Consider the following 26,738-nt stretch of genomic DNA (forward strand, 5'->3'; position numbering starts at 1 on the left):
CCTTCCATCGGCCATCGGGCAACGCCACCACTACCTCAACCAACGACCATTGCCCGGCGGCCGGTGATAGGGTCACCGGAGACTAATCGTTTTGGCCGTCCTCCATTCCCCATCCAACCGGCGGCGGACCCTCTCCACCTGGCCTTGCGGCTCCGGCACTCCATCGCAGCTGTGGCCGCACCGGCCCCGCCCAGAGCACAACCTAACTCGTCGGCCGCGCATAGAGATGCCACATGGTACGTGGTACAGCAGCAGCAGTAGCATTCCTTCACTACGCGCCGTGCTAGCAACGGACGGGTACACAGCAGCAAAGGGCAAAGGCTGGCGACCTGGCGTAGCCAAGCGGGCTCCTGCCATTTTGCCCACAACAATTCAAGCCGCAGGGGATCCCGTTGCCATCTCCCCTCGTCGCCCCCATTGAATGCCGGAGCCGGACGCGGCACGCCGGCCAACGCGGCCGTGACTCCCTGTCCGTACCGGACACTGACACGCCGGGCCCAGCGTGAGCGCAGCGGCGATTCGACACGGCAGCAGCTCCCCGGCCCCACCTTCCGAGGGGAGGAGCCGTCTTGGATTCCCCTTTGCCTTTTTTTCTCGCTCTCTCTCGGCTGCTGCCAGTCGGGCAGTCCCCACCGCCGGCGTGAGTGTAATACCCGTGACGCTGCGCGCTGGGCCCGGCGCGGGCCGTCCAGCTCTGCTCCAGCGCGGAGACAGGCGAGATGAGACAGACGCAAATCGCCCCGCCTTTTGGTGCAGGGATCGCGGCGCTTTACAGCCACCCTCCGCGTGGTCCCCACGCGTCAGCGGGCTTGGAGCTGGCGTCGTCTCTCTCCCCGGCCCCGGCTTCTCGTGCCCTCTCGCCGCTGCGGCCGCGAGACCGGGTTCAAACCCGGCGCGGCCGCCGGGGGGGCAGTCACGTCATTTTCGCACCGGGGCGGCGGCAACCCTAGCTGAATCGGCGCTCCCCACACACGGCGGGCGGGTCCCACGCATGTGCCACCGGCCCTCTCCCCCTGCCCATGTGCCCTGTGCTACCCCCGGCCCTCTCTCTCTCTCCTCACTTAAAATCTCACCACCCAAAACTTACTCCTGTTTCTCTCTCTTCTCCCCTCTCCTCTCCTCCCCCAACTCTCTCCCTCTGGCGCAATGCCGTCTCCCACCGCCTCCACCGCGCCGCGGCGGCGGCGCGAGGGCGCCGGCGGTTTGTGGTGCGCGAGCGTTCTCCTGGCCCTGATGGCGCTCTCGGCCGGCGCGGCGGCCGAGACTTTGGCGTCGGACGTGGAGGCGATGCGGGCGGTGGCGAAGGCGCTGGGCGCGGACAAGACGCTGGGATGGGACATCGCCGGCGACCCCTGCTCCCCCAAGCCGTGGGACCGGGTGTCCTGCGACTCGTCGGGCCGCGTCACGGCGATCCAGGTCGGGGGGCGCGGCCTGACGGGGACCCTGGCCCCGGAGGTGCGCAACCTCACCGCGCTCACTCGCCTCGAGGTCTTCGGGAACTTCCTCGCCGGCCCGCTGCCCTCGCTCGCGGGGCTATCCTCGCTCCAGGTACTTCTGGCCCGCGACTGCAACTTCACCTCCATCCCCGCCGACTTCTTCAAGGGCCTCACCGAGCTCGCCGCCGTCGACATCGACGACAACCCGTTCGCGGCGTGGACGCTCCCCGACGACCTGGCCGCCTGCACCGCCCTCACCAACTTCTCCGCCAACACCGCCAACATCACCGGCACGCTCCCGGACTTCTTCGGCGCGATACCGGGGCTCCAGCGGCTGTCGCTGGCCTTCAACCAGCTGTCAGGGCCCGTGCCGGCGTCGCTGGCCGACGCGCCGTTGGTGCAGCTCTGGCTCAATGGCCAGAATGGGGTCAGATTCAATGGGTCGATTAGCTTTGTCAGCAACATGACGTCTCTGGAGCAGTTGTGGCTGCAATCTAACGCCTTCACTGGGCCCTTGCCAGACTTCACAGGGTTTGATAGTCTATCGGATTTGCAACTTCGCGACAACAGGCTCACAGGGCCGGTGCCAGACAGTCTTGTCAAGTTGAAGTCTCTGAAGAAGTTGACACTGACGAATAATTTGCTGCAGGGGCCGATGCCTAAGTTTTCTGGTGACCTGAAACCTGATTTGATCGCAACAACAGAGCGGTTCTGCTTACAGGAACCTGGAATGCCGTGCGATCCCCGTGTTAGCCTGCTGCTTGATGTGGCTGCTGGGTTCATGTACCCAGAGTCGCTTGCGGATGTCTGGAAGGGGAATGATCCATGCAGTTTTCCTGATGTTACATGCATCCAAGGGAACATTACAAGGCTGAATCTAGCCAACAAGGGTCTCAGTGGGAGTATCTCACCGGCCATTGGGAAGATTCGCTCACTTCAGATTCTGAATCTTGCTAATAACAACATCACGGGTACTGTACCAGAGGAGGTTGCCTCGTTGCCTAAGCTGACAGAAGTTAATTTGTCAAACAACAATCTTTATGGGAAACTCCCTACCTTTGCCAAGAATGTAGTGCTGAACACTGCTGGCAACCCAAACATAGGCAAGGATGCCCCTGCACCAACAGCTGGATCAGGTGATACCGGCAATGACAGTCCAATGGGGGGAGGCGGTAGCAAAAGCAGTGGAAGCAATGGGGGATCCTCTTCATCTTCTGCTGGAGTCATTGCAGGTTCAGTGGTCGGTGCAGTTGCCGGATTGGGCCTTGTTGCTGCATTAGGATTCTATTGCTACAAGAGAAAGCAGAAGCCTTTCGGAAGAGTGCAGAGTCCACATGCCATGGTTATCCATCCCCGTCACTCAGGTTCGGATGACATGGTTAAAATCACAGTTGCAGGGGGGAATGCCAATGGTGGTGCTCGAGCAAGTGAGACATATAGCCAAGCAAGCAGCGGTCCACGGGACATCCATGTTGTTGAAAGTGGAAACATGGTCATTTCAATTCAAGTCCTCCGCAATGTGACCAACAACTTCAGTGAGGATAACATCCTAGGACGAGGAGGGTTTGGCACTGTTTACAAGGGTGAGCTTCATGACGGCACAAAGATTGCTGTGAAGCGGATGGAAGCTGGTGTAATGGGTAACAAGGGGCTAAATGAGTTCAAATCAGAGATTGCAGTGCTGACCAAGGTCCGTCACCGGAACCTTGTGTCATTGCTTGGCTATTGCCTTGATGGCAATGAGAGGATTCTTGTGTATGAGTATATGCCACAGGGGACACTGAGCCAACACCTGTTTGAGTGGTCAGAGAACAATCTGCGGCCATTGGAATGGAAAAAGCGACTGAGCATTGCACTTGATGTTGCAAGGGGTGTTGAATACTTGCACAGCCTTGCTCAGCAGACCTTCATCCACAGAGACTTGAAGCCATCAAACATACTTCTTGGTGACGACATGAAGGCAAAGGTCGCAGACTTTGGATTGGTCAGGCTTGCACCAGCTGATGGGAAGTGTGTCTCAGTTGAGACAAGACTTGCTGGCACATTTGGGTACCTTGCCCCAGAGTATGCAGGTGATCATCCTATATTTCCTCTGCAGTTCCGCTCAAGTATATAGATGCTTTGTGTTCAGTTCAATTAACAAGCACGATACATTTAAATTACGGTGCATCCATAATAATATCATTTAACAATCGCATATTAATAACTTCTGAAATGATTATCCATCCAATTAACAAGCACAATGCATTTAACTTATGGATTAATAACTTTCCTCTGAAATGATTAGCCAGTTGTGATATGGTTTAATTGAGCTAAGTTGCTATGTATTTTTCTTACCTGGTGCATGTTTACCATCCTAGGATATTCTAGCATTGCTCCTGTTAGTTTCTCGTTACTCGTAAATGAATTTTCTTTCCATATGAGATACTTTAGGGTGCTCATTAAGAAGATTTGAAGACTCCAAGTGTGATACCTGAAAAGTTGTTTTTAAGTCTTGGTCGACCTTTCCAGAGATCAAATAGGGTGGTTTATTTGCTGAGTGGGTTCATTTATGTGCTAATTGATCTTCTACTCCAAATGTTGATCTATGGTTGAACTACTTATTCTGTTTCCACAGACTGAACATTACAGTGTAAGAACAGGGTGATCTATAAGTGAGCCCACCAATATAGCACTGCCCACTATCTTCCTGTTAGAAAACAAGATAACCTAAATTGATAACCATATCATCTGTACTGCCTTGTCTGAATTTATAATTTGAGCCAGGCAGCATTTTGAAAGACGTGTGTTGATGAATTTGAATCTCTGACTCGCAACATCTGTAACACAAATGAACATTTTTTATGCAGTTACTGGACGAGTAACCACAAAAGCAGATGTCTTCAGCTTTGGGGTCATCTTGATGGAACTGATTACTGGACGCAAGGCACTTGATGAGACTCAGCCTGAGGATAGCATGCACTTAGTTACATGGTTCCGGAGAATGCAACTCAACAAAGACACGTTCCGTAAAGCAATCGACCCTGTTATTGATCTTGACGAGGAGACATTTGCTAGTGTTAGCACTGTTTCAGAGCTTGCTGGTCACTGCTGTGCTAGGGAACCACACCAGAGGCCTGACATGGGGCATGCTGTCAATGTGCTCTCTACCCTTTCAGATGTGTGGAAACCAACCGATCCAGACTCGGACGACAGCTATGGTATTGACCTCGACATGACGCTGCCTCAGGCGCTGAAGAAATGGCAGGCCTTTGAGGATAGCAGCCATTTTGATGGCGCAACGTCTTCGTTTGTTGCAAGCTTGGATAACACTCAGACGAGCATCCCTACAAGGCCTCCAGGATTCGCTGAGTCATTCACCTCGGCTGATGGGAGATAGACAGCTAGCTGCTAGGGTGTGCTAAGCCTTATGCTTCTGTTGAAATAGATGGCTCAAGTGATCCTTGTGTTCATTCTTTTAGTCTCTCCACCAACCCTCCAATCTTTCCATGTCTCTTTATTCGGCCCTGTACTGCCATGTAGCTGCCCCTTTGATCATGTGTGCTGTGATCTTGACTGATCGCCTGGAAGTTTTCAAATTTCGCTAACTGGTTATGTCGTTCGCTAAGATTAAAGTAGAAGAATGCTTAGGATTGTTGGTTGTATCGAATATTGACAATTTGCAAATGAAGGTGATCCTATTGGTCAAACGTATGACCCTGAACTTGATCCGTGTTCTTGTGCTGTGGCACCTCAGCTATGATCATTTCACTGGTCCTACTACTATTATTTTTCTCTGGGATTACCACCAAGGTTTATGAGTGGTAGAATCACCTAATTTAATTCGGCTAAAGTGTACTCAACCTCGCTTTAAATGCGATTCGAATATGTCTTACCTTAAAGTGTACTCAACCTCGCTTTAAATGCGATTCGAATATGTCTTACCTGGCTTCAAATGCGATTCGAATATGTCTTACCTGGGAGAAATCATGCTAGATTCAGTAGCTCTGAAACTACTTTATGCTTTTGAACTCTGAGTTGTAATAACTTAATTTGGGACCTGTAATAATTATCTGGATTGTTGTAATCTCTGAACCCGCCGAATATGTCTTACCTGGGAGAAATCATGCTAGATTCAGTAGCTCTGAAACTACTTTATGCTTTTGAACTCTGAGTTGTAATAACTTAATTTGGGACCTGTAATAATTATCTGGATTGTTGTAATCTCTGAACCCGCTTTCGTGTGAGAATGCTTTGTTTCGATTCGAGACAAGTAGTTTATTGGGTGAAATCCGACAGACTACCATTTTAATAAAGTGGTCATTCGCATTTGAAGTGAGGTTAAGTACACTTTAGTCGGATTAACTTGGGTGGTTCTGCCACAATGAGTTCATGACACTATCTCTAGCAGCTCAATTATTGGTCCTGATCAGGTCTCTTATCTGTACATAATCATTCAGAAGATAGATACCTTTGCCATGTGAGCGTAACCAGGTTGTAAGTACTAATAAAACTAGCAGGTTTTGGCTCTTGGTACCTGCAGCTGGAAGGTTCCAAATGCAGCTCCAATCTCCAGAGCAGAAGCTGCATCCAGACACGAAGCCCTGCCATGCTGCTGTACCTAATTCATGTGAGGCAGCTCAACTGTGCTCCGAAGCTTTTCGCTCCAGATCGTTGCAAACGGCAACCAAAACCGCAAGCACTAATTGAACCCCCCACGCTAACAACCTGTCCACCGGTACCGTGGAAGCGGAGCCCGGGGGCCACACAGCGACGCGCTGCTGATTTGCTTGCTGGCTGGGAGAGGCGTCCGCTCCCCACCTACTTGCCTGAATTCAAGGCAGGACAACAGGGGAGGAAAACGACGTCCTCCCGTGGGTGTATCCGGTGACAACGAGACTGGAATTTGCGATCCAGTTGTCAGACCGCGACTCCAGTGCATGGCCCTGTTCCGTCAGATTTGTTCGCACCCGGTATTCTTTCTTTGGACGATGGCGCGCGGCCTGGTTCTGTACGCAGGTAAGTGTGACCTTGTGCGGCGTTGCTGTGCTTGGCGTAATGGTGTTTGGACTTTTGTACCGAGCCTTATCTCCTGGAGTAGCCTCCAGGTCATGTCCGTCTCAAACCCAGGGTGGCGCTGAGCTGCAGCACAGCAGCAGCAAAAAGCCTCCCAAAACTGAAAACTGGCCAGCGCACGTAATTTGGTGTATTTGCGGACCTCATTCAGACGGCTCTCTCTGCAGTGCTGAAAAGTGAAATATGTGATCTCGACGAGTTCGTCTGCGACCCGACGCGGGCTCGCCGATCCGACAGCGGCGCCTGTCGCGTCGGAAAGCGCCGAGCCGGATTCGGCTGGCCTCGCCGTCGCCGGTCGGGCTCCGGGCCGGGACCATGCAATGCAAGCGTTGCCTGCGCTGGCGGTGGTGGTGCGTGAAGGGTCGTTTTCCCCGGTGGACCGGTCGTTGGGTTTCCGAATTTGTGCGCGCGATCACGTTGAGCCTCGTCGGACTGCGAATTTGCAACGGACACGGCAGCTTTTCGCTTTTGAACAAATGGTGAAATTTGCACGGCATTTCTGTGAGGAACGTAAAGACGCGTTCCGGGTTCCCTAAAACCGGAGGCCGGTTAACTTCGCGACCGGCACGAGCGCGACACGGCGACACCTCCCGTTGCGTCTGCTGTCTGGCGTGCCGTGGCCGGAGCAGGAACCACCAGAATCGCATCTGGCGGCGAGAAACTGACGCCTGGCGGGAACACAGCTCATCAGGTGGCGGGGCAGAGTTCCGGGGGCGGGCCACTTGCGAGGTGGGGACGAAACCGCGAGGACCCGCCTGACCGGCCGACCGGCCGGCGGAGTTTGTGCTGTCGACTCGCGCGTGCGCCCGCGGCGTGGCCCGTGACTTCGAGGGAGCCTTGACGGAACAGAAGCCAAAGAGGAGCCGGCCGGGCACCGCCCCGGCGCCCGGCGTCTCGCCTTCCCATCCCCCCTTTTACTCCCCGGTCAAGGCAAAGCAGTCGCGGCACCGTGCGCTGTGCTGCCAGTGAAGTCTCCTTTCGTTTCGCCAAAAGCGCCGGGGCGTTTGCGCTTGGCGCGATGACCACCCGCGTCTCCCCACCAGGATGGTAGTAGCAGCTAGTAGCTGTTAGCAGTCTGCCTGCACTGTGCCCTCCCTCTCGCTCTCGCTGTCGACCTGGCGTGCCGTGACCACGTGGCAGTCCCGCGTCTGTAGCCTGCACGAGCAGTACACCTCCATCACGAAGTTTAGCTTTCAAAACATGTCACACAAAGAGTGTTCACGTGACTTTCAGGCAATCCAACAAAAACTCTCATAATACCTTCTGGCTCAGTTAACGAATCAATTATTTACTCCCACCATCGATTTTCAAATCAGACTCGCTAAATAAGGAATGCTAATAGGTTCGACAATTACTACAAACATATATGCATAATTAATTTTACTTGATAATTCATCCGATTAAAAAATTTATTAAAGGTATTTTAAACTTTTAGCATTCCTACTATCTTTGTACAGTATGCTACTATCTTCGAACAGTCTTTTGCACGACGGATGGACTACGCGTAAAGCACGCAGCTAGCAGGGCTCCTTCTCCAGCGTTGATCCAACACACTTATCTCCAACTCCAATTGGACCACGTCGAAAGTCCTGGTCGTTACTCGCTACATCAGGCGAGCTGGCTCCCACAAGCACAATGGACGGTTTCCTCAGCTTCTCGAGCGTGGTGGAGCCGCTAGCTGGAGTGGCGTGGAACTGCAGCACTGCCTAGCGGGCGATTCGACGATGGAATCGGCATCATTATTTGTCCGCCCTTGCAGTTGGAAAAGGCTGCGTTTCGCCATTCCGGCTGAGGTCACGCTTGGATAAAGGTGCTAAATTTAGCACCTTACTTCTAGCACATTTTAGCACTTGGGAGTGTTTGGGAACCATGGGCTAAATTTTAGATCCTGTCACATCGGATGTTTGGACACTAATTAGGAGTATTAAACATAGACTAATTACAAAACTAATTGTACAACCCCTAGGCTAAATCGCGAGACAAATCTATTAAGCCTAATTAGTCCATGATTTGACAATGTGGTGCTATAGTAACCATTTGCTAATGATGGATTAATTAGGCTTAATAGATTCGTCACGCGATTTAGCCTAGGGGTTCTGCTATTAGTTTTATAATTAGCTCATATTTAGTCATCCTAATTAGCATCCGAACATTCGATGTGACAGGACTAAACTTTAGCCCTTGCTATCCAAACGCCCCCTTGGTATCTAAATAGATGTGCTAAAAGTAAAATGCTAAAGTTTAGCACACCCGCACACCTAAGAGGTACTAAAAGGTGATAATAGTGCTAAAAGTAGTCCTCTCCACTTTTTTCCACCATTGTCTTCTCTTTCTCTCCTCCGCTGCAATTTAAGAGAAGTAAATGAGGGGCAATATTGTTATTTCCCACCGAAGGTGCTAAACTTTAGTACAATATCCAAACAGCCTAAAATGCTAAAGTTTAGTACTCCATTTAAATGCTAAAGTTTAGCACACCACTTGCTATACAAACAGGCGTCAGATCGATGCTACGAGTACTGTACTAGCCTCTAGCTAGACCCGGACCTATACCGGACAAAGGCTAGCTGGAAGCTGGGGCTGCATTATTCTCGAACAGTTAGGCTACTGAAAAGGGATTACCACCTTTCGTCAGCTCCGGTACGGTAAATCATTTGGTTTCGAGAAGTGATGCCGGATGCCAAAACCGATTCTAATGTACACGTTTTTTTTCTTCCGCGGGAAGATGTTTCTCTCTTTTTTTTCTTTGGACGGGATGGCAAGATCGGAAGATTTAATTGTCCTACTAGTTTTGATTGCGCCGTAGTAGACCCGCAAAAGAGAAGGAAAGGGAAAAATGGAACTTGGAACACATGGTAAGTAACCTAGTTGACTGGGCCGTGTTCTTCTAACCGGGCTTTACGTAGTAGTGTGGCGAATAATCTTATTGGGCCACTTTGTACCGGAATTACTGGGTTCATTCGGCCCAGGCTATGTTTGTCTCAAGTCTCAACTTTTGCTTTTAGCTTCTCATCAAAAGTTGTGAGATCACCTTAAAAAAAGGGAAAAAAGTCCATTTTACTCCCCTCACCTATTTACTTTGTCCACTTACCCCTAAGCAAAATTTAGGCTCACTTTACTCCCCAAAACTATTTCATTTAGTCCAATCTATCCTCTAATTAGATTTTTTTGTTTCTTCACGTACAAATTGAATTTTAATTTCAGATTTGGTTAGTTGACTTATAACATGATGTTCTATGTTAGAAAAATATATTAGAATTTTGTCATTTACTTTTCGTACAATTTTGTATATCTAAGATCTATTTCGTATTAAATATTTCTAACCTATGAAAATAACCATGAAAAATTCTTAGTACAATTTTCTACATAAGGCATCATGTTTTCTATATGCTCACAAAATTTTAATTCAAAATTCAACTCATACACGATGAAACAAAAAGAGAAATCTAATTAGAGGTAGATTGGACCAAATGAAATAGTTTAGGGAAGTAAAATGAGCCAAAACTTTGTTCAGGGGTTATGCGGATAAAGTGGATAGGTGAGGGTAGTAAAATTGACTTTTTCAAAAAAAATATGTGAGATGGAACAAATAGCCATTTTTTTGGAATTGGCTTCTGTGAAGTCAAAACCAAAACCATGTCTGAATGTGCTTTTACTTGCTTATGCGGGACTATTTTGAAGGGTACATGTATATATATTTTTATTAATTTGGAACCCAATACACAAAGATAAGTTTTATATCTTTTTGAAAGCTAGCTTTTCTACACCCTATAGAAAGCCAGCTTTGGAAAAAGCAAAGACCTAAACAAACAAGCTCTTAGGTAGGTCCAATGTGGCTATTGTTGACTTCAGAAAAAAGTTACATTCCACACAGACCCAAGTGAGTTAGGACTTATGAGTGAGGACTTAAGGTTAATAAATCTTTCAACGCAGGCAGTACCTCCTCTTTACCCTCTAGTCCCACAACTCTCTCCATAACGTTCGTCCCCAAATGAGCGTTCTACGCTTCTACCCAAGCGACTAGCTACTGCACCCCACCGCGTGAGACAACGAGATCAACATCTTAAGAGGCATTCGGTTGCTTTGCTGCTTTGCCTGACCTTGCCTAATGAGGCAAGACAATTCTTGCCAACGCAAGCAAGCCAGATTAGCCCTCCCACACCAGCAAGGTGAATATTGACATCACAGATCTCTAGATAAACTAGCTATCCTTCCAAACGCATAGACCTCGCCCCTATTCTTCCTTAGCAAGGTTAAATAGTGACCGGCAAAGATTCCAAAGGGACCTTACTCACTCCACTCCCTTCCCCCCATGTAGCACCGCGAAAACCACTACACACATGGAGCATTCGGCCTGGCCTTAACAGTTACGATCGCTCCAAGGGGTGTTTGGATACGAGGTGCTAAACTTTAACAGTGTCACATCAAATGTTCGGATACTAATTAGGAGAACTAAACATGACCTAATTATAAAATTAATTGCAGAACCACGTGCTAATTCGCGAGACGAATCTATTAAGCCTAATTAATCCACCATTAGCAAATGGTTACTGTAGCACCACATTGTCAAATCATGGACGAATTAGTTTTGTAATTAGTCTATATTTAATACTTCTAATTAGCATCCAAATATCCAATATAACAGGTATTAAACTTTAACACGGTGGAGCCAAACAGGCCCTTAATGTGAAATTTTGCAGCAAAGCACTAGTTTTAGCACTCCATCAGATGATGATTGTTCTGGAGTACCACTGTACCACTGCAGTAAGTACTCCGTAGACAAGTAGTACGCCAGTACACCTACAGCACGGCACTTCGATCGCACGGGTGGAATCTTGGAGAACTGCAACCCCCGTTCCTGCCGCCAAGGACAGACAAACTGGTCAGGTACAATGCACCTGAACCCTGGGCCCCTGGAGGCGGAGCAGCGCCCCCCACTCCCCCACACCCCCAACCAAAAAAAAAAAAGACCTCGCTCCCGCTGCGTCTCGATCGCGGGGCCAAGTAACGCCCCCCTTCCCATTCAGCATTCACCTGCCTGTCCTAGTGTCCTCAAAGAAACTTTTTCGGATTTCTATTTATTTTGCTTTCAAAAAAAAAAGAAACTTTTTCGGACACCACGCCCGTGTTGTTTGGTTGACCTCCGGGACCCACTGTCACAGCTGTGCGGGCCCGCGATGTCATGGAGGCACAGCCTCGGGGTGTCGCCAAAGAGTAACGGCCTGTTCCACGACGTCACGGGCGTACGCGTGGAAAGCGACCGGCGTGGGGGGCCCGCCCGTCAGCGGCGTGCGCGTTTGGGTCGTGGAGCTCTCGGCGTGCGGCACCGCTCGCACCGTCACTCGCACGCCACGAATTACGGAAAGGCCCCTGCCTCCCGCGGAGCAAAACCCCAGAGAGCCCCCCCGAGCAGGAGAGGAGGGCGACCGCGCAGGGCAATGCCGTCCACGCGCGCACTCCGGCGGCTCGACTTGCGTCGGTCGCCGCCGCCCCGGCCGAGCCCGCAGGCGGCAGTGGCGGCGGCGAAGAAGAAGGAGGAGGCGAGCCCGTGGCCGCCGTCCTCGTCCTCCACCTCCTCGTCTTCTTCCTCGGCGTCCGCGCCCGCCAAGCACCCCGCCGCCTCGTCGGCGGCCGCCGCGCCGAGGGGCGGATCGGCGGTGCGCGTGTACCCGCTGCGGGACTTCCCGGGCCTGGACGCGGCCGCGCTCGGCGGCGCGTTCCGGGACAACGTGCGGTGGCTGCTCAAGCAGTGGGGCTCCTCCGCGTCGGGCTCCGGGTCGGCGTGGCGCGCGCTGCTCTCGGACGAGCGCACGGGCGCCGTTGTCCCCATTGTAGCCGTCGAGGAGCTCGCCGCGGCGTCGCCCGCGCCGCTCTGCGACCTCTGCCGCTGCGCCGGTGAGTTGGGATCGCTTCCCTATGCCTTCGTCGCGGATTTGGGCGCAATGAGCATTTCTTTCGTTCGTGGGGATTCGAATGCTTGACGGATGCGATGATTAGGTTTTAGTCGCGAGTTCCTCTCGGTTTTAGTTTAATTGGGTTTGTGGATTGGTAGAACTGCTGTTACAAATGCTCCATTTCTGTGTGATTTGAGGGCTTCGTGGCCGCAGGGAGATTCTTGGGGATTTTTCGTGAATATTTTCTTCCAAATTCTTGCTGCTATTTCAGAAATGCGCCCCCCAATTCAGCATTAACTACTCCCAGTTCTAATTACAACGTTGGGTGGATAGTAGGAATTGCATTTCTGTTCACATTCTTGCATTTATGATCCATCTTTTCCTCTGCACATTGCCAGGGATTCACGACTCCATGTTGCTTGTTTCAACTTGTTTTGAAATCACTTCCTATAAAAGCAGTGCGGTTGTAATGATGGCCCATTGACCCTACCCCCTAGCCTCATAAAGTTTTTTTTCTCTTCTTCTGGAAAAAGATGCAGTTCCGTGCATTGATTTAGTTCCCGTGTCTTGCATTGAAATAATTTCTAGTTTAGTTCTGTAAATGCCAACTCACCAGTGGACTAAACCAGTGCATGATCTGGACTGCAATTTCAGGCTGGAGCCACCACTGGGTGTCAAAGCGGAAGTACCATTTCATCATTCCGGCAGCAGTCGACTGGGACCAGCCATTCAGGGCTGATACGTTGCTTGGGCGCAGTGATCACCTCCTACATGGCCTGATCCATAGTAATGGCTTTGGTCACCTTGTCACTCTCCGTGGTTGTGATGGTGGCTCCAGGTTTCTTTCTGGCCGCCAGATCATGGATATATGGGATCAACTTTGCACTGCTCTCCGTGTTAGGTAACAATATACTCTCTCTTCCCTGTTCTGAAATACTCTTCACAGACACTTGTTCTAAAGTAGCATCAGTGAAGTACCGTTTAGCTATGTCCGCTTTAAATACACTTTATCAAATTTTTGAACTTTGGTAACTTCATGAAGGTTGTAAACACAAGAAAGATATCCCCCTTTATCTATATTCTGAGCTTTGTGATCTTTCTGTGCAGGGCCGTATCTGTGGTGGACTTAACCCAGAAGCATTCTATGGACCTCCGCCTACTTCTAGGAGTGGCAAATGGTGAGACATGGTTCACTCGCTGGGGGTATTGCCTTGCCAAGGGATGCTTCAGTGTGTCTACGTCCACTTATGCTGCTGCACTTGAAGCCCTTGCTGCCCTGCCTGTTGATTATCTCCGCAGCCGTCATGTCCGTCGTGTGGTCACCATCTACCGCCGCCTCTCCAACAAGCCTCTGGCCACTGTCCGTGAGTTCCTCCGCTGCCTCCTTGATTGGAAGCACCGTGAGGCCCCACTTTTGTCACCTTCTGTGAAGACATCCCCACGGCTGACGTTCTTGCTGCCAAAGTCATGTGTCGTGAAGAGGCTGAGGCAGCCATGCCAGCGCTTTGAGGATGTTGTTGACCTGCTCGAGTGTCGGTGGTCAAAGAAACGGCTGCTCAATGCTGCAGAGGTCGTTGTTGATAAGCTGCGGGAGCATGCCAATGGCACAAAGATTACACGACAGGCTGTGCGAGATGCTGCCAGGGGTGCCATCGGTGACACAGGTCTGCTTGACTTTGTCATCAAGTCCCTTAATGACACTGTTGTTGGTAACCATATTGTGCGTCGTGTGCCTGACCCTGAGAATCGCGTGCTTCACTTCAGCCTTGAGGAATACGCAGAGCCTGAGCCTGAACCACAGCTAGAGCCTGAGCTAGAGCCAGAGCCAGTGGAACTTGATGCAGAGCGCACACCTCCTGCGGTCCGATGGCCAAGCACGTCAGAGGCAGAGCGGGATCTGCGTGCTGTGTACCGGGCAATGGTGGAGGCACGCAGTGAGGCAGCACAGGCTGTGCTTGACTGCAAGCACTGGGTGAAATGGTGGGGCCTGGGGGATGAGTCTGATGACCAGTTAAGGTTCCTTGTTGAGTGGCGACCGCGGCCGTGGGAGGCTAATGAACTTACAAGGCCAATGCCACCAGGGGATATTGTGGTAGTACCACTCCATGCGTCCATAGGTGAGCTTCTTGTCGAGGCAGAGCATGCGCTGCGGGACACATACTGCTTCTTTGATGGATTCAAGGCTGAGTCACTGGATGGCATTGCTGGGGAGAAGTGGGATCCGGTGATGCTTGGTGGAGCAGAGTCTGGTGACACGATCAGTGTGCATGGCCATGGAGTGGACATGGAGACTGGGCTGCGTTGCCAGGGAGGTGTAGATGCATGGGAGGTCCAGTGTGTCTGTGGTGCACAGGATGATGACGGGGAACGCATGGTGGCATGCGATGCATGCAATGTCTGGCACCACACACGCTGTGTCGGTATTGCGGATGGTGTGCCCGTGCCACCATTATTTCTCTGCATGTCCTGCGGTGGCGCGCTCATGGCTGCTGGACCGATCCTGGATGAGGCACTAATGGTACCTAAAGTGAAGTGACAATTCTTTCGCCCCTTTCTTAGTTCTTACATGCTTTGGTTCATATGTTTTACGGTGGTGATCTGACAAGGTAAACCAGTTCAGAAAAACTGTGAGATCCTTTTGTAAAGTGTGTTGGTGTAGAAGTATGTAGTTAGTGTAGTGCTGATGCAGTAATACTGGATGTTATCTGTAGAGAATTAGTAGGGGAGAACAGGATTAGACAGTGGGAAAAGGAAGTCCTATCCATGTCGTTAGCAATCCGACTGGAAATTTTGTACCTCATACATTAGAGGCTATGGTGATGTAAATAGCTGTTCTGTGATTGCACCTTTCTACTGTCTCTGAATCTTGGCTATGAAGTTAAACATCTTGTTCACTGTGTTTTCATGGTGGCTAACAGCCTAACAGGGAAAATTGGGAGATGCCCGTTGTTCACTGTGTTTATAGGCATTCATTGTTGTGTTTCTGTTTGATTTGTCTTTTATCTGTGCAATGGTATTTGACAACAGTATGTGGCTTATGCCATCAAGGAGTTCTGATGATTGCTGCACAGCCGGTCCATGAACATCTGTTTCATTCGTTGTCAGTCCTTGCAATGGTGTTAACTACTGTAATTGCTTCGAGCTTGCTTTGAGAAGAGAGGCTTGTGTGATGTGCCGAAGGAAACGGGACCTAAGTGATTGGTTGGTGCCTTGTCGAGACAAAACATGGGTTACATTAGAACTTTTGGATGTTGGGGATTTGGAATGTGGATTCTTCCGCGATATTATACCCTACAGGCTACAGGTTGTGGTATGTAGGCTACTATATTATATCCTTCTCCGGTTGCCAGTAAGTACTCCCTCTGTTTTGGTTTATAAGGAGTTTATAAGGCGCACACGCATATTAAGATTTTAATGTAAATTTGACACGGTTAGATTTGTAATCAAATATAGTCTCCACTGATTATAAGTTTATAGCCATAAAATATATAATATAAGATAAATTAATAGTTAAAGTTTAATTTGGGAAACCGTGCCATGTCATACCACAACCTTATAAACAGGAACAGAGGGAGTAGTAACCATCGTGAAAGAGGTACAATCTGATATTTTTACCGCCATATCTACTACCATATGGTGCCTAATGTTGCCTTTTACTTCCAAATTGTAAGGGGGCGTTTGGTTCCCTTTGCTTATTGTTAGCACGTGTCACATCGAATGTTTAGATACTAATTAGGAGTATTAAACATAGACTATTTACAAAACCCATTACATAAGTGGAGGCTAAATGGCGAGACGAATCTATTAAGCCTAATTAATCCATCATTAGCAAATGTTTGCTGTAGCAACACATTGTCAAATCATGGACTAATTAGGCTTAATAGATTCGTCTCGCCGTTTAACCTCCACTTATGTAATGGGTTTTGTAAATAGTCTATGTTTAATACTCGTAATTAGTATCTAAACATTCGATGTGACGGGTGCTAAAAATAAGTCAGAGGAAACAAACACCCCTAAGAGATCCTGTCTTTTCTAGCTAGATAAATAGCAAAAGCATTATATTTAAAAAGCTAAGGTGCTGTTTGACGGTGTGCTGTTTGGCTCAAGGAATGGTAACGGTAATGGAAATGGAATCAGATTACCAGCGAAACAAGAACGGGACAGGTAATTGCAAGCTTTATTTGGTTGCACGATGTAACAATATCAGTTACCAGATGCTGCTGTGATCCGATTGCAGGGGACGATGGGGGGTATCAGGTTTGAATAAACCGTTATATGATTACACGGCAACTGATAACAGATCATATTGAACCAAACATATGTAAAGTAATGGGATACCTCTACGTAATCTGATTGACCAACCAAATGCTATCTAAGGCCGTGTTTGTATACGATTCTGGATAGGATTCTAGGCAATTTAATCCAACTAACCTTCCAAACACCCTAATTTTGATTTGCTTCTACCGGAAGCGATTCTCTCAGCAACAACCGAACCAACGTGAACCTTAGGAGCATACAGGTCATTACACACTCAGCATAGATAATTTTCTAACAGAGAATCAGGCTGCCAAACACTCTGCTTCTCTTTCCAGCAGATTTTGGGGACAGCAGCTTTTCAGGCCAGCTAGATTTTCAGAGAATCGCTACTCAGAAAAGCTGAAACAAACAGTATCTAAATCCCTTCCAAATTTTGACTACAGTGAAACGAGCATCAGTTACGGCATCACATTCCCAAAAAGTATGGCTCCAGCCTGTTTACACATGCGTTTTGCGTATGTAGAGCCGTGGAGGACGTATATGCCCCGTATTCCATACGTATCGGTGTGTCGAACCGTATACGCCCGTTCTCTAGCCAACTCATAACACGATCTCGACCTCCAACCTCCGACTCAAAGCGCCCCCTCTTCCTTCCCTCGCCGACGCCAGCGGCGGCCATCTAGCACCACCGTGGGGGGTCCGCCCCCCCTGATCGCGGCCGCCGGCCATGGTGCACAGCGCGTACGATGCGGTCGAGCTGGTGCCCGGCGTTCCGGGCCGCATCGAGGCCGTGGCCTCCCACGCCGGGAAGCTCCTCGTCGCGGCCTCCGACTCCGAAGGCTTCCTCCGGGGCTCCGATTGCTCCCTGCGCATCTACTCCGCGCCGGGCTCCTCCACCGAAGGAGGCGGCGAGATCCGGCGGGACGGGCCGTACGCGCTCGAGCGGCACGAGCAGCGGTTCTGGCGGCGCCCGCCCTTGGCCATGGAGGTCAGCGCCAGCCGCGACCTCCTGCTCTCGCTCTCCGAGTGGGTCGCGCTTCACCGCCTCCCTGGGCTCGAGACCGTCGCCGTCGTCTCTAACAAGACAAAGGGTGCCAACGTCTTTGCTTGGGACGACCGGCGGGGCCTCCTTGCGGTCGGTCGGCAGAAGCGCCTCACCGTCTTCCGCCTCGACAGTGAGAATTCAGTTCCACCGGCTATTTGCTTGTTATGATTCTAGCGTTTTTGCTTTTCGCCACGGGGTTGACCATGTGATCGATTTGGGTTTGGTAGCACTCGAATTGGATGACTGAAAATGGGAATATTTTGGGGTTGTGAAGTGCGATGTCAGATTAACTGTGTTTGGTTTATAAGATGTAAAATTGGCATATAACTGAGTAGCTGCAGTTTTAGTGATGCAACATTGAAGCAAATCACTTTGTGAATCTGTTTAAATTGGAAGCCTGTAGTGAAGAGTTTTGAACTTCACACTGGTCGGTCATTTTTTTTCTTTAGGAATGGGCTCCCACCGTTTTTAAATGCATGATGTTTAGGACAGGCTAATTAGTTCAGTCATATATCTTGTCAGTAACTCTTTTTGCATGCCCACTTGCTGTGCCAATTTTACATTACAACCCTGAAACACTATTGTTCAGATTCTATTTTTTTAGTGGGATTGGTATTATCTACGATTATCCTGATATAGTTATATAATAACCAACAGGTATGATTTCCTTGTTCCACCTTATTAACGTGTGCATAATAATCTTGAGACATCAGAATATATGTTTCATGGAAATCCATCTCTTTTAAAACATCTGTGTGGCAGGGAGCATTTCTGTTTGTATCTGCATTTGAAATCTAAGAAAGCTTCTGACTCTGTATTTTCTTGAAACTACCATTAGGAAAATAGTCTGTAAAAAAAATTGCTTGGCGTTGTCCCAATGCAGGTAGATAACAATACGTATGTTTGTTTACCGACATTCGGTTCATCAATATAAGAATAGAGGCTGCCTTGTGCCTGTAAATGCTGGTTCCACATGGTAGCTGCTGATGGATTTATGTAATCTTGTATAACAATTATAAAGAAAAAGATAAGAATTGTTCTTGACCATGAGAATTGTTTATTGCAGTGATATCACTGTGAATGGTTCTCTATTTCTGTTTCTCAGGTGGGCGAGAATTTGTTGAAGTGAAGGAATTTGGAGTACCAGATATTTTGAAATCAATGGCCTGGTGTGGTGACAACATATGTCTTGGAATTAGAAGGGAATATATGATAATAAACAGCATGACCGGTGCACTAACAGAAGTGTTTTCTTCTGGGAGGATCGCTCCTCCTTTAGTTGTACCTCTTCCTACTGGGGAGCTGCTCCTTGGCAAGGTATAATACTTATTTTTTTTCGTGATGTTGTGTCTAATTTCTTTCCCATTTCATGAAAACATTAGCAGATCTTTTGGTTATGCTTTTTTCTGGTTAAAAAGTGACAACATTCTGTGCTTTACGGGAAGAATCGAGCAGCCGTTCTAAAAATGGTCTTATTTGGTCATGTAAATTTTAGTGTGTGGCACGTAGACTAATCATCTAAAAGGGTTGTGAGTGTGGGTGTTTATGACCCTTCCATTGTAATTTTTTTTCTATCCTATTAATGAAATGAAATGAAGCTCTCTACATTTTGGAGAAAAAAAAGGACATTTTCCACTTTCTAAGTTTTTGAGGACAGGAGAATCTTATCTTGTGAAACACTGAAATGTTCTATCAAAATTGATGGAAGACCCTTAGCTTTCATAAACCAATATGGCAATATAACAGCCGCTAGTTTTTAAGTGCAACAATGATACCGAATGAAATATTTTTTATATGAATGTCTCTTGAAGTTACCGAGATTCCAACACTTTATTAGCTTCTCAAAGAATTCCTTTGTTCTTTCTTATTTAGTTTTAGCTCATGTGTTGTATTACTTTCTATGTTTATATAGGATAACATTGGGGTATTCGTTGATCAAAATGGCAAACTTATTCAAGATGGCAGGATAATTTGGTCAGATACGCCGGCTTCTGTCGTTATACATAGACCATATGCTGTGGCACGCCTGCCACGGCATGTTGAGGTAAGTGATTATTATCTACTTATCTAGTATATTAAATGGTAAGAATAATATCGTGCTAATAATTTCAAGACCATACCATTTCAGATACGGTCTCTTAGAGCACCCAATGCATTGGTTCAGACACTTCTGCTCCGTGATGTTCAAAAGCTTGTCCAGACTGACAACTGTATACTTGCTGCGCTATCTAACTCTGTTTATGGTTTCTTGCCTGTTCCTATTGGTGCTCAGGTATTCTACTTCAGTTTATTAATTATGATGACTGCTGGTGGCATTATTTGGGCCCGTGCCATATTTGTCATTTTGTCCATCTCTAGCTAAATACAATAATGCTTTAACCATTAAGGATGTTAAGATCTGACAGCAGTTGAGCTTGTGTGGGATAATAGATTGATTAGGGTATACATGGATACAAGTATATATAGGCAACATGAAAGGGCCTCTAGCTTAGTGGTTAGAGCACCTGAGTAGCATCCAACAGGTCTGGATTCGACTCCCTGTGGGAGCAAATTAAACAGACTTGGAATAAAAAATTAAAAAATAGGTAGGGACTAGGGACTTCCCCTGCTGACTTCGGTCAAAAAAAGTATATATAGGCCTCTCTGAGAGAGGTTTATAGAATCATAATCGATTAGGGGATAACCTGCCTATCCGAACCAACTGGGCACGGCTGGAGGCTGGCACTGGTCCTGGCGTGATACACACCGGGGACCCTACACGCACATATCACATATCTAACTAGATCAGGTGCAATATGAGAGACCTTTGCATGTTTAACAGATGTAGCACATGGTGCTTTTTATCATGCTTTGTTCTGGTTTGACCTTTCCTCTCATTTCTTTTGAGAACGTTCATGTTGCAATTCTATTTGTAGAACAAGTTTGTCGTGCCACTAATAATAAGTATTTTAAGAACATTGTTTAGATCAATTAATGATTAAAGATGCATTATATAATCAAACCTGACATAGCGTTTTTTAGTTAAATATGATGTGAAAGATTGAACAAGCAATGTTAAGTGAGTGATGTTTGATAGAAGCTACTGAGTTTCATATTCCAGTTTTAATCAGTATGATGTTGAATCTATGGATGGTAAGTGTGCCCTTTAGACTTTTGACACCCAGACCTTATGTGCAAAGCTCAGCCATGCTCATCATTGATCCAGAAAGTGCACTGTTTCACCGATGAAGTTCTATAGATCCATAATTTGAGGAAACCTGTTTTTCCCTTGTTACTTGACAGATCTTGATTGCTTAGATACAAGAGAAATAAGTCCGTCTCCTATTATTAACTGCAAATTTCTGAATAATTTACAGCAAAAGTTGTAAGTAGAATCGATTTAATTATTCTAACTGTTTATATTATTCAAAAAAGGACCAATTGCATCATCTGTAAAACCATAGGAAGTATCTATGTTTATACCCCTTTTTCTGTTCATAGGCCGTCTCAAATTTTATTCAGTAGATTATGGTGTGTTGAGGGCTTGAGGCCTTATACATTTATAAGGAATGCCTGAAAATTTCATGTAACTCTTAAATTATCCGTCTCGGTTTTCTGTGGTTGTTTGCAGCGTTTGTTCTTACATTTATGCCTTTTACATATTTGCTCTACAGATAGTGCAATTGACCGCTTCTGGAGAATTTGAGGAGGCACTCGCGTTGTGTAAGCTACTTCCACCAGAGGATTCAAATTTACGAGCTGCAAAGGAAAGCTCAATACACATAAGGTATTTTCAGATTTTCCAGTTGAAAAGAAATGCTGCAATAATACTTATCTGGAATCTAATGTTTGAATTGTCCAGTAGAAAAAGAAAGGCCACAACAATTCTATATTTTTGTCGCTACATAATATGAGTTGTTTTGTACGCCTTTTCTCTTTAGTCAAGCTGCTCCAAGCACTTTCCATGAACACGCGATCGATATGTGGAACTCAATAAATGAATCCGTATTTTTTCCTTTACACTTCTAATAACCTTATTATCTCTCTGGACATTATGTGTCTCACTGACTGATTACTATAGAACAATATGTTTTTTTAGGGGTGCCCATGTTTTGTGTAATAAAAACTGTTCTGAAAGAGTTGACGTACTCATGTACACCTAGATAGTTACACAGAAGTTCATTTTAGTGTATACATATTAGAAGTTTGACTAATATAGATGTGCTTAGATTGAAAGTTCTTCTCGTCCTCAGAAGAAAAATATGGCCGAAGCTTTTGGTCAACATAAATTCTCAAATTTGTCACACATGGCAAAGAACCACCTGATAAGGTTTTCACCATAGCGATATATATTCTGTAGACTATTCCAAATCAAAGTAAACAAATTATGAATGATGGTTGAAAAATTAAAATGTGGTCTCTTTCAAAGGGGTTTTCTTGTTAATTTCAGCAACCCTTTCGCCACATTTTGATTGGTCCAGTATTGAGTCTAGAATTGAAGTATGTGAACAGAGCCTTCTACATTGATGCTTGAAGCCAATTTCACATTCTCTTGATATTATTCTTTGGTTCTATTAACATAAATAATGACACCTTATCCTTTTTATTTTGTGAATTAGATATGGACACTTTTTGTTTGATAGTGGGAGCTATGAGGAGGCAATGGAACAGTTTTCGGATTCACATGTGGACATTACTTATGTGTTATCGCTGTACCCATCTATTGTTCTGCCTCAAACACATATTATAGGTGAACATGACAAGCTGCTGGACATGCCCGAATTAGCAAGGGAATCATCTGATGTGACAGATGAGATGGAATCATACTCTTTACAGCTCCATGAATCAGATGATAAATCTCCATTGGAGGTAAAGAAAATGAGTCACAATGCTCTAGTTGCCCTTGTCAAGTATTTGCAGAAGAAAAGAAGTGGGATAATTGAGAGAGCAACGGCTGAAGTAACAGAGGAAGTGGTCTCTGGAGCTGTGCACCACAGCTTAATATTGTCTGAGCCATATAAACCAAAGAAGCCGAACAAGGTAGCCACTTGTCAAGTTCTTTTTTGGTCTTGCTGCGAGTCTTCTAACTAGCAGTAAATAGTGACGTGGAAAATTGCTTGCATCATAAACTAGGAGCTGATTTTTGTCTTTCTAAAGAAGTAAATTATAAAGTTTTATATCCCATTGCATGTTTATTTGAGATTGAAAGATTCTTGACATTAGAATTAGTCCGAATCCATATTGGCTTTAACACTATTTGTTTATTGCTCTTGGTACTATAAGCTTCCTTTTCTACCACCAGATCCATTTTAGGATCCCTGGGCAGAGTAAAGTATTTCTTTTCTTTTTTTAGAAAAAATAAAGGGGCTAGAAGTTCCATTCCTTGGGCACATGGCAGGTGTCTAGATTGACTTATCAAACTCTACGGGTGATTAGATGTCTTAGGTCAGTGTAAATTTAGAATGGAACCAGTTAAGCACATTTCTGTTTATCCATTAGCTAAATTGGGAGACTTATAAGTATCATGAGAACATGATAAACCGAGACAAACTGGGTCAATTCCAATTCAATTATCATGGGCACTTGCTTGGTTTGTAATAAATTGCATTCTGGTAGCAAGGACAATACAGCTGTAGATTTCTTGTCAGGAATCAGGATACTACATCCAAACTCTTCTGGGTTGTGTATGCTGGTGCCTTTTCAATTGTACAGATGATTGCAAATTTAATAAAAATATCTGTTAATTACCAATCAATGTGATCCGTAATAGTTGTACTTTATTGTTGTTTTCAGAAACGAGCTCAGACACATACTAGCTCCATTGCTAGAGAAATGGCAACTGTACTGGATACTTCTTTGCTTCAAGCCCTTCTTCTTACTGGGCAGTCATCAGGGGCAATAGAATTGCTGAAAGGACTCAATTATTGCGACCTGAAGATATGCGAAGAGTTTTTGAAGGAGAGGAGCGAATATATGGTGTTACTCGAACTCTATAAAAGCAATGAAATGCACCGCGAAGCTCTCCAACTGCTCAATCAGTTAGTTGAAGAATCAAAATCTGAGATGGAGAATACAGATTTTAACAAAAAATTTAACCCTCAAATGATCATCGAATATCTCAGGGTATCATTTGTTTTTCCTTTGCTATGATTTAATTGATATCGCTTGTCACATATATAAACCTATGAGAAATATACAGTTTCAGCCGAAATCTTATATGCCTTGTTACATGCTGTTCTATTAACAACTGTATCTACAAGCTAGATGGAGTCATGCATAAATATTTTGCTATTTTGGTATGTTATTACTCATCTGTTATTGCTGTGTTTGTCCATCACACTATACGTACTAAACAAGGAAGTTTGAGTCCCAAGAAAAAAAACAATGTGAAATGACCATCCGTGCCCCTATGGAATAAAACGATATGACTACTCTTCTTTCAAAGCACTTGATAGTGGGCAGGGAGTGTAAAAATTGTAATAAGGTTTTGATATCCTCAATGGAGAAACATATCCTACCAAGGCCATGGATAAACATAGCGAGTAGCATATTAGACGCAAATGCACTGATAAGATAATAATTCAAAGTGCAATCCATATTTACTAGTTGAACTCACATACTTTTGTGTGGTTATATTCTATTGCATGATGACTCTTAGATTAGTAGGCTGAGAAGTTTATGTGCTTGAAGTTTTGTTTCGTATGTGGTACGATCAGATATAATCGCTTATTTCTTATTGCTTATTTTAATATGCTATCATGTCTTTGTATGCTTTTGTTGTCCTCCAAGAATTGCTCGTTACAGCAAAACTCGTTGCACACTGATGTTTTTTATTTGTATTGTTTGATATGTTTTCTCAAGGTTATCATTTGGATCTTTGCCTTAATATGTTGGGATCATTATGCTTTATACCACGTATGCTTTTATATGGTTGATTTGAGATTGCATTTTCATTTGCAGCCCCTTTGCAGATCAGATCCAATGCTGGTTTTAGAATCTTCCTTGTACGTCCTTGAACGCAATCCATCTGAAACTATTGAGCTCTTTTTGTCTGAAAATGTTCCAGCAGATTTGGTAAATTCATATCTGAAGCAACATGCTCCAAATTTGCAGTCAACATACTTAGAATTAATGCTCTCAATGAGTGAAACTGGGATCAATCCTAACTTGCAAAATGAGCTGGTATGTACACTTTCAATCGTTATTGCATTACTGTATGGAAAATTTCATGCATGATCAATTCATTTCCCTCTGCTCAGATGATTTTTTCCCTTAATCTTTAAACATTTTTTCCCTTAATTTTCGAACATTCTAGTTCATGGACTTAATAATGTTCTGACATTCGAATCTTCTGATCTGAAGGTGCAACTGTACCTTTCTGAAGTTCTTGACTGGTATAAGCTTCTGAAGGAAGAGGAAAGCTGGACAGAGAAAACATATTCCCCAACACGGAAGAAGTTAATATCTACATTAGAGAGTAATTCAGGTTACAATACAGACTTACTCCTAAAGCGCCTTCCCCAGGATGCTCTTTTCGAGGAGCGTGCCATATTGTATGGGAAAATGAATCAGCACCTCCGTGCACTCTCTCTGTATGTTCACAAGGTACCATTGCTTTTTGTGCACCCTGATCCATTGACATTATTGAGTTCTGGTTAAATATTAGATTTTAGGTTACCCAGAATATCTTGTGTACCACTGCAGCTCCAAATGCCAGAGCGAGCAGTTGCATATTGTGACCGTGTTTACGAGGAAGGAGCGCAACAACCATCCAAGTCAAATATCTATTTTAATCTTCTACAAATTTATCTGAATCCAAGAAAAGCTGAAAAGGAATTTGAACAGAAAATTATTCCAGTAACATCACAATACCCTGGAATCCAAAAGTCTAGTTCTACTACTAAGTTCAGAGGGGGTCGCACAGGTAAAAAGGTCGTTGAGATTGAAGGGGCTGATGACATACGCTTTAGCCCCAGTGGGACAGATAGTGGCCGAAGTGATGGTGATGGAGATGATGCAAGTGAGGGAGGCCCTATAATGTTGAATGAAGCACTGGAACTGTTAAGCCAACGGTGGGACAGAATAAATGGTGCTCAGGCTCTTAGGCTGTTACCAAGAGACACTAAACTCCAGGTAAAATTTTTTGTATAGTACTATAGTGTGAAAGATATCTTTTGATCATGCTTAGAATAAATGTGGAAGTTCATAATTAACTATTTGCCATCGAATAATTTTTTTACTTCATGCCACCTGAATTTTGAATTGTTTCACTCCATCCTGGTGTGAAAACATTTGGAATCCTGGTGTTACGGTTGAACCGTGTATGTGTTAATGCCGCTGACTATGCATCATAAGGTAATGCACTTATGTGAACTGAGAGATAGTAGCGAGGATATTAGACCTACCCAAAATATGTCAGCATATTGTGCAGGCAGGGTTAAACTAGGATTTCTTGTACTTTCTGTGTGTAGGAATGGACAAGCAATTACATGCATCTGTTTTGAAGTTTAATAAGGAAGATGTCTTGATATGGTATTCTTCTAATTTTTGCATATACAGCATAACTCTGTCGGTTGATTTTTCTCTGGTATCATCCTGGCTCTTGAAAGAGGGCATATTTATGCCTTTTTAGAAAAGAACACAATTATGCAGTTTCTGATGCTTTTCCAGTGTTGATTGCTTCAGCTGTTAAATTTCACATCTTTCAGAGTGTACCTTGCCAAGGCTTCTCAAGGTTCTAATTATCTGATTTGAACACTTGCAGGATCTCGTATCATTTCTTGAGCCACTATTGCGGAACTCTAGTGAACATCTACGCAATTATTTGGTTATCAAAAACTTGATTTCCCGTGCAAATTTGCAGGTTAGCTTGACATTTTGTTGTACCATTTTTCACCCCTGTTAAGGTGGTCTAGCTATATGCCTATGTGCTATAAAAGATGCTGGCCTTTGAGATTCTTCTAGAGCAATGCTGCTTATTTTTGGAGTTAACTTAGATTGCTGTGCGGATTTGCCCCTTTATGTAAACCTCTGTCAAGGCCTCAAGGGGCTGGTTGGTGGGGGGGGGGGGGGGGG

The 26,738-nt window shown here is 45.9% G+C and overlaps 3 protein-coding genes across 4 annotated transcripts in view; all 3 read left to right on the forward strand.

Moving 5' to 3' along the window:
- The first annotated feature begins 1,057 nt into the window (after positions 1-1,057).
- LOC101782673 (receptor protein kinase TMK1) lies at positions 1,058-5,139 on the forward strand. Its single transcript, XM_004981920.4, has 2 exons — positions 1,058-3,508; positions 4,286-5,139. Exons 1-2 carry the CDS (start codon positions 1,147-1,149, stop codon positions 4,813-4,815), a joined length of 2,892 nt encoding a protein of 963 aa, XP_004981977.1. The 5' UTR covers positions 1,058-1,146; the 3' UTR covers positions 4,816-5,139.
- A 6,735-nt stretch (positions 5,140-11,874) lies between these two features.
- Positions 11,875-15,305, forward strand: LOC101770966 (PHD finger protein MALE MEIOCYTE DEATH 1). The gene is made up of 3 exons (XM_004986219.2): positions 11,875-12,383; positions 13,037-13,283; positions 13,490-15,305. Exons 1-3 carry the CDS (start codon positions 11,927-11,929, stop codon positions 14,916-14,918), a joined length of 2,133 nt encoding a protein of 710 aa, XP_004986276.1. The 5' UTR covers positions 11,875-11,926; the 3' UTR covers positions 14,919-15,305.
- A 1,918-nt stretch (positions 15,306-17,223) lies between these two features.
- Positions 17,224-26,738, forward strand: part of LOC101783093 (vam6/Vps39-like protein) — an 11,569-nt gene continuing 2,054 nt past the window's right edge. The window contains exons 1-12 of one of the 2 annotated variants that reach the window (XR_002675779.1): positions 17,224-17,814; positions 18,790-19,001; positions 19,597-19,728; positions 19,813-19,956; positions 21,338-21,450; positions 22,283-22,703; positions 23,457-23,786; positions 24,624-24,845; positions 25,026-25,268; positions 25,368-25,796; positions 26,135-26,195; positions 26,428-26,526. Coding sequence is in view for 1 of the 2 variants with exons in the window: in XM_004981921.3 (XP_004981978.1) it covers positions 17,367-17,814; positions 18,790-19,001; positions 19,597-19,728; positions 19,813-19,956; positions 21,338-21,450; positions 22,283-22,703; positions 23,457-23,786; positions 24,624-24,845; positions 25,026-25,268; positions 25,368-25,796; positions 26,428-26,526 (2,793 nt within the window). In the remaining variant the exon portion in view is untranslated. The remainder of the gene's footprint in view (positions 17,815-18,789; positions 19,002-19,596; positions 19,729-19,812; positions 19,957-21,337; positions 21,451-22,282; positions 22,704-23,456; positions 23,787-24,623; positions 24,846-25,025; positions 25,269-25,367; positions 25,797-26,134; positions 26,196-26,427; positions 26,527-26,738) is intronic. The other variant, XM_004981921.3, reaches the window with a different exon arrangement.

This window comes from Setaria italica, chromosome IX (assembly GCF_000263155.2).
Source record: "Setaria italica strain Yugu1 chromosome IX, Setaria_italica_v2.0, whole genome shotgun sequence".
NCBI lineage: Eukaryota > Viridiplantae > Streptophyta > Magnoliopsida > Poales > Poaceae > Setaria > Setaria italica.